This window comes from Lygodium microphyllum, chromosome 19, assembly GCF_053477565.2.
Source record: "Lygodium microphyllum isolate KBCC chromosome 19, Lygodium_microphyllum_v1.1.10, whole genome shotgun sequence".
Lineage (NCBI taxonomy): Eukaryota > Viridiplantae > Streptophyta > Polypodiopsida > Schizaeales > Lygodiaceae > Lygodium > Lygodium microphyllum.
Window position 1 is genome coordinate 113,743,104 of NC_141153.1, and position 8,337 is coordinate 113,751,440.

The window sequence follows — 8,337 nt, forward strand, 5'->3', positions numbered from 1 at the left end:
TTGCACTTGTGCTCTTGACACAAAATCTTTCAACTCTTTTGCTGCAAAATTAGAGATTTGAGGTTGATTCTCAGTAATGAGAATGTGGAGCATGAAGGTTTTGCTCATGAAGAGTAGCATTACTCTTGTTGTTCATTTTAACTACATAGAGGACTTGTTTATTCTACTTGTAGGGATGGTTGGATTTACTTGTTTTGAAGAGCAATCAATGAATTTATATGAAGATTTTGAAGACATTCCAGCTGTCTTGGACATCATGATACCTTTGCTTGAGGGAGACATGGACAAGAAGAGCAAAGTCAAAGTCAAAGAAGCTGCAAGCAAAGTAAAGAGCGATAAAGCAAGCAAAATGAAGAACAAGATGTTGTATGATCTCAGAAGAAAATCCAATGTAATGTCAAGCCATGATTCAAAGCCATATGAAATCCCAAAAGCTATGTATCCTAAAATTTATGTAATAGTTCAACAAGTCATGTCAAGTCACAACAATGTACCTATCTCAAACTCACTAAGAAAGATGACCAAAAGGACCTCACAAAGAAGACTAGAGCACAAGATAATGAAGAACAAGTCAAAGATGAAAAGCATGAAAACCAAGAAGGAGTCCAAGAAGATCAAACACACCCAGAAGATCGAGAAAAGCAAGGAATGCCAAAGAAGCATGAAGAATATAAAGAAATTTTCGCTGTTGCCAACAAAGAAATTTTCCCATTGTGGATCTTTATTTCCCGTAGTGGATCTTGTTTCCCATTGTGGATGTAAAAGCCCTTACCAAAGATGTAAAGTTTCAAGCCTTAACTTGACTAGGCTGCCAAAGAGCTAGTCTCCCAGGCCATGTCATCATGTAGGGGGAGCAAAAGCCAGCAAGGGAAGAGACTCATCATTTGAGGAGGGGTGTTGAGAATAGCAAATGATGCTTGCCCATAGAGGCTAGATGTATGCCCTAAAGAGGCTAGAAGATAGACAAATGATGTATGCTCTAGGTAGAGATGTTCAGAATCCCATATGCACAGTGAGGAGAGTGGTACTATCCAAATGCTATATAAGCATATACTTGTTGACAATCATTTGAGGGAATGGAACTATTTGTTTGAGTCATTGTCAATGTCATTGTCCATCTTACACAAGAATGTGTTTATGAGTCCAAGCTAATCTATCTTGGAACCTAATTCACTTGTGTCACAGTTAGTCTATCTAAGTTTATGTCATCATGAGTTGTATATTCATCTTCCATCCTCCATAGCTCCTACCATGCTCTAGATCCGTGTTTTTAACATTTGTGGGATTGCAAAAGAGTCACACTACCTAGTTTAATTTGGTTTATCCTGTGCTTTGTATCTATCAATGTCTCCTTCTACACATTACACTATGTAAATCCACCTTTAACCACCCACCTTATCCACCTAGATGCCACTAGTAGCAAGGTACCTACCAAAAGAACTTGGGCACCCTTTCTACACAAATAAACAAGTCCTTTTATCATTGTACATTCTGGTCCATTGTACTTATGTACCCTCTTTCCCTCCTATCTCTCTTTCAAATATCTCAACAAATCAATGAATGAAAGTCACTACCTACAACAAGGCCTCAAGCACTATAGGTGCTACCCCATCTCCACTTTAATTATCTCGTGTGGGGTTCATCTCTTCACTTGTATCATACATGATATTATCATGACCAATGGTCACTCCATATGCTCCCATCCATCATAAAACTCCCTCTCTAGTCCATTATGATTTATCAATGGTTATCTCCACATATGCCGAAGGCTTGGGCCCAAATGGTTGCCCCATAGAGGAGTGTAGTGTAACTAGTGTATCAAATATTGGTGCGCAGATCGGACGCAGAATGCTCACGTAGTGAATCCCGGAAGGTCCCCAAGAACAATGAACTCTACCTTTTTGCACAAAAAACCATGTAAAAGCATGCACGACAAGAGGCAAGAGACAAATTGGGTTCAATCTCCCCCATGCCTTGTGTGAGCGCTTCACAAAGCATGTATTTTATGTATATTTCAATCTTCATGCTCAATAATAGCCCAATTTACAAAAATATGACAAGCTTTTAGCTTTTGAGTTTGCTTTCTACAAAAATAGGAAAATAAAGCTAATGGACGGTGCCCATAGAGTCTGGCACGCCCAATCTCAATGTCCAAATAGAAATAACATATCCGTGTGCATAGGCGCATACAAAATAATAATCAATAATCAATGTCTCAATAGACATAACAAAATATAGGCGTGGCGCCTATCAAAATATAGTCCAAAGGTCGAATACTCGCTAGACTCCAATGCTTTCCTCCGCTACTGCTGCTATCTCTACACATCAACTGAAGCATTCACAATCGTTAGTAAAATAATACAATTAAACTGACAAAAGTGAATACCTAGCAGTCTTCAGCTACATAAATAAATCAACTGGTTAGAAATAAATCCTAACCTTAATTTATTACGAGTGCGCACTCTAAACTCATAAACGTTTATTAATTTAATATGCATTTTGCGGAATCACCCGCTATGGAATCACCCATGTACACACTAAATTAATGAAACGCCCGAAAAAGACAGGCATCCCCATCAACTTCTCGCACAAAGAATCCTCTTTGTGTATGAGCCCCAGTCATCTAAGTTTACGGAATCCACCGTAAATCCTCACGGAATCCACCGTGGAATATGCCTCCTGGCATCAAATACCCACAATTTGGTGTGTGGTTCATGGAACTTCATGTGCACACAGTGTCTCCAATGCACCTAATGCTGTATATGCTCATGCTAGTTGAGTCTTTGATGGTCTCTAGAAAAATTGTGAACCTTTGAAAGTTATTGCCAAGTATTATATTATTTGATAGTCTTCATTGGCTCTCCATTAAAAGTAAATTGATATTTAGATCTTGTCACCCAAGTGATTAAGCTATTGAATACCATAACCTTGGTTTTCTCAATGTTCACATTAAGATCTCTATCATGTAGAAAGCTGATAGTGCATCATATCCAAATGTCTCTTTAGTCCCTTGAGTGAGTTAGATATAAGCACAATGTCATTTGCATAAAGCAATATAAATACCAACACACCAACTAAACTTTCTCCAACCCTTCCTCCTTTTCAATATAATTTGAAACCTCATCTATATAGAGCCCAAATAAAGTAGGTGAGACCAAACATCTTTGTTTCACTCCATTAGTAGTACTACCTAAATCTAAGACACCTGGTGGGTCCATACCTTGCTTGCCACTGAGTTTGGTACGTGGTACTATATCAAATGCCTTGTAGAAATCCAAGAAACAACAATGTATCTTTTTCCTATATACTCAACCTTCCTTAGTATTACCATTATGTCACGAATCGTATGGTGGTGGGGGGACTTACTTGAGTTACTATGCCAAACACACACCATATACACAAGAGGAAGCTCACTCAAGAATACAAGAAGAGAGATGGAGACCAAAATATTTTCTTGTTGGTTTTTTCTTCTTCTTTTTTACACAATACAACATACACAAAGTACAAACATGATACAACATAAAGGAAAGTGGCTTACTAAGTCAAACAATGTATAATTGACTATATGAATCGATTTACGCTATAATTATGCTAGTTGTAGGTAGGTGCAACAAGCTAAATATAATAAGTGATAAGCTAGGTGATGGCCATATGAAGATCATAATGACTATCGGTATGCTAAGTGTAGACATGCAGATCCATCTAACCAAGTAATCTATCATCAATGTTTGCATGTATTGAGCTTGCTATCTCAACACTCCCCCCTCAAGCTCAACAATATCTCTACAACTCCAAGTAAGCTTCGAAATTTTTGACCTTATATTAGTAATATAATCAATAATCAATGCAATAGAAGAACTAAAGGTTCGCTAGCGTTCATGAAGATACGTTCACGTATTTTTCAAAGAAGCCCTTGTAAATTTGAAGTGTATTTTTATTCTCCACAATTGTGAAAGTGAAAGGTTTTCGTATCTTTTCTTTGATGCCTCTTACTGTCACGCTCGTTGTCTCACGAAATTAAGTATGTTAAGTCTGTGTAGCCTCGCCTGACCATGGCGAGTGGGTATAGGCTGGCTTCTCTGTTCAGGACTTGCTTGAATAAGCACAGAATGCTCAAGTTACACTGCGATCATCAGACCAGGTTTGCCCCTAGTTTATAGTCACACCTGTGTAGAGAGAGAGAGAGAGAGAGAGAGGAATTTGGTGTGCCTTGTGCATCATTGGATGTTTACTGTAAGGACTTGAAGTGTTAAGTGTTTTTTTGTCTTCTCTGTAACTTTGATCCAGACAGGTAAAATGGGTCTGTGGGATTTTTACAGGTCTTTAAGCACTGGGTTGACATCATGGGATGAAGAAAAAGGACATGTTCTGGAAAATCTTACACTGCCAGATAATCTGCTTCAAGATGACTCTGGTCCTCTACCAAGAGACAGCCTTCTTGCAGACTTTGAAGGCCCGCTTAGAACCATTTCGCGTGATAAGGTAAACCCTCAGTTGGTTGAAGAAGTCATTAGCAGACAGAAATTTGGGCAAAACGCCCTTACCATCTTCAAATGGGCTGCAGAGCAAGAAGGATATACTCACTCCCCCGCATCCTATATTGTGCTCATCAAGAAACTATGTGCTGCGAAGATGTTCATTAGTGTCTGGCATGTCCTGGATGATATGCGCAACAACCGTCTTGAGGTCACGCCTCATATATTTGAGATTATCATCCAGGGATATTGCAATGCTGGGCAAGTTAAACCAGCCATCGATACCCTAATGAAAATGACTGATTTTGAGTGCTCCCCTGCCACAGAACATTACCTTTACTTGATCGAGTATGTAGTCAGAGTGAAGAGGCCTAGGGTGGCCCTGCTGTTATACAAAAGGATGTGTGGTGAGGGCCTGAAGGCAAATAAAGAGATATTTACTGCTATCATTAATGGATTCTGTAATAGTGGAGAAGTTACTATAGCATGTGAGTTCTTTGATGAAATGATTAATGTGGGCTGCTCTCCTGATGAGCAAATTTACAACTGCTTGATACAGAGTCTATCTAGAGTTGGGAACTGTGCACATGCACACAGGCTTCTGGTAGAAATGATAGCTAAGTGTCACAAACCCTCTGTTGCTACTTACAATGCGCTTATTGATGCCCTTTGCAAGGATCAAAGGTTTGTGACAGCTTACAAACTTTTCCACAGCATGCGCTCTTCAGGTTGTCAACCTGACATTGATACTTACAATATGCTTATTGATGCATTATGTCAGCAAAGTGCAGTGTACAGGGCCATCAAGCTTTACAAAAGCATGTCAAGAGAAGGAGTGGACCCTAGCTTGGAAACAGATAAGATTCTCCTGATAGGCCTTACAAAGGCTGACAAAGTTGATAGAGCTATCTGTATACTGGATGCCTTCATAGAGTCTGGTCGCAAAGTAGACCCAGTTGGTTGCAATGCTATACTCCATGCATTGTGCACAAGAAGCATGGCCAAGGCTGAGGCATTTTTTAAGAAAATGGAAAAGCAGATTTGCACTCCAGATACCTACTCATATACATCCTTGATGTTTGGATACTGCCGGAATGGCTGGATAAGGGAAGCCGAGCGGGTGTTTTGGGAAATGAAAGCAAAAGGGTGCAAGCCTAGTGCTGTTACTTATGAAGGCCTAATCTGTTTGTATTGCAAAAATCAAGAGCTGGAAGCAGCTTCTAACCTTTTTGACGTACTGATGAAAGAAGGCTGCTATATGAATAGAAATGTGTGCAATGCACTCCTTGATGGACTTAGCAATGCAGGATTAGTAGACCATGCTTTGAAATTGATTGATTATGTTATGAATAACAAGATTGTCGTCAATGCTGACAGACTGGTTACCTTTTTGAAAACTTTGAAGAAGGTGGGTAAAGGAGTAGACAGCAGGAAACTGTTAAAAGAAATGGCCAGAAAGGGTTGTTTGCAAGAACCATATGCTTCCATGTTCTGACTTCCTCAGTGTGAAGCAACAAGTGCCCAAACATCTTGCTAGTACATGCTACTGAAACTGAAACAGCAAGTTGATTTGTGCATTGATGTTGCTCACATCCTTGCTGCTTCATTCGACTATCTCATGCTTTATGGCAAGCTCATGCTATATGAGCTAGCAATTATGGCTGATATGCTATTACTACTATGATTTTATTGGCCATGTGGTTGATAGGCTCCCATATTTGGCCTACGTCATGCTTCTTTTCTTTGATCTCACACTTGCACATTCCTGTTCACAAGTTTCAGGAGTTCCAGAGCTATCGGCTTATGCTAAAAGATTCTCCAAAGCATCTCATTTATTGATAACCACTAATAACTTCAAGTAGAAGAAAAAGCTCACCTCAGGATGTGGCCATGAGATCTATAGCAAGTAGCCAACAGATGCAGTGAGGCAACCAGCTTCTTCATAAAGGAAAGAGAGAAGTGTACATCACATTTCACGTCAGTGAACAAACTTGGGCTTGGTCTGATTCTTTTGTTACATGTGACCCTCGAACTGAGGCATGGGGTCGGACCATTCATTTACAGCTTTTAGTTTTTCTATCACAATTTAACTCAGTGCAGTTCAGAACATTTGTAAAAGATTATCCTTCTAGAAGCTGTTAAAGATTCAGAGTACTTGAAGAGCAGCTTTTATTTCTCCTAGGAATCGTTCTCACAGTGTAAGGATATAATACAGCAAATGTGATGAACCATATGTTTTCCATGGTCTTATGGGACTACTAGTGAGCTGCACGCCAAAATGTCAAGTGTTTATCCCTCCCCTGTACTCCTAGGAGTACAGGTGTAACAAACGAAAACACATTGCCATACCAACTTGGGTTAGACCATTCACATATGAAGGTTTATCACATCAAAATAACTCTGTTGATCATTATGTTTGCAAAGGTTATGAAACAGGTCTGCACAGAAATGGTGGAGGTTTGCATGCTGTGATTGAAAAGTACGGCTATCAGCCCCACCTGATTGCTTTGCGCAGGAGTGCTGCCTCCAACCAGTTACTGGCTCTCTAGGAAGTTAAAATGATCCCAGCTTGGAATCCAGATGCACAAATGAGATTCTGCAGATTGTGTCACTGGCCACGGCTAAGGCATCCATCCAATGATGAAAGAATGGTATTTCAACATCATTAACAACAGGTCCCAAGCCATTGACAGATAAGATCCTGATGAAATTCTTGTAGACAACAAAAATACAATATGATCATGAGAAACGTTAGTACTAGTGCTGGCCTAGTTCGTAAGGTGATGTGAATTGCTGAAGCCTAACCTAGTAAAGTATCTATGGTGGAAGGGGGTTAAAATATGCTCTTTTTAGCTGCATGTTTAACGCTGGTGGTCTTAGATCATCACTTTCAAAGAGAGTTTACTCATCTTTTCATTGGTATGTAGTTCACAAGACTGGCCTAAGTTTGATAGCATATCTGCATATTGATATGATAGTACTGACCCAATTGCATCTGGACTCTCTTTTGGATGTATTGCAACAGTACTCCACAACTTCTTTTGGTTATGTACTACATTGGGGGCTGGGCCAATGGAGAGTAGCTAGGTCTTTCAATGTTGGGAAGGTTTTAGAGTTGCTTGGAGGACGGTCTTATGACGTGGTTTTACTACTTTGCCTCGCATCCATTATTGGGTTTGACTTGGTGCACCATTGTCGTGTTGGCTTTATCAAAAAGTCAGTAGAGCCATAAAGCACCAATGCTTTAATTCCACTATGATGGCGGAAGGCTGTATTTCAAGCTTATCACTTTTAAGGAGAGGACATTTATTTGCTTCAGTAAAGAATTTGACATGTACATCCAGGATCGTGTGTAAGCTGGTCCATGTTTAGTTTTAAGAGGGTAACATAGATTAGCATTATTGCTTTAGTGCAAATTTTTTATATCTCTAATTTGTGATTGACTGTCACAACTCTTTTTTATGAGATCCAAACTGTGGTTTCAGGTCCTTTATTGGAGTAACTTTTACTTTTTTGGTTGGCGGACTTCAATATGAACACCTTTGTGCTTGTTTTGGACACCATGTCTGAAGTAATACATTTCAAATGTCAATTGGATTGCTAGGGGAATTGCATGATGCTCGGTAGCAGCTTCAAAGTGGTATATAAAATGTTGACAATGATGAGGGTTGTGTGTACTTGCAATGACAGTTTCTGCTCTTCCTCACAATCTCTCTCTATGAGGTAAGGATACCACCCAAGGGTGGGGTTTAGACTCCAGCTCTTGCTCTAATAATGTGATGAACTCAAAGACTTTCTTAGTGTTTGTCGCATCACTACCCAAGACAAATAGAGAGCCAAGTTAGGGGAGGATACCTACATT

At 39.6% G+C, this 8,337-nt stretch overlaps 1 protein-coding gene across 1 annotated transcript; it reads left to right on the plus strand.

The window, feature by feature from the left end:
* Positions 1 to 3,970: 3,970 nt before the first annotated feature.
* LOC148020283 (uncharacterized) lies at positions 3,971 to 7,902 on the plus strand. The gene is made up of 2 exons (XM_087700613.1): positions 3,971 to 4,141; positions 4,320 to 7,902. The coding sequence occupies exons 1-2, from the start codon at positions 4,053 to 4,055 to the stop codon at positions 5,968 to 5,970; spliced, it is 1,740 nt and encodes a 579-aa protein (XP_087556739.1). The 5' UTR covers positions 3,971 to 4,052; the 3' UTR covers positions 5,971 to 7,902.
* The last annotated feature ends 435 nt before the right edge of the window (positions 7,903 to 8,337 follow it).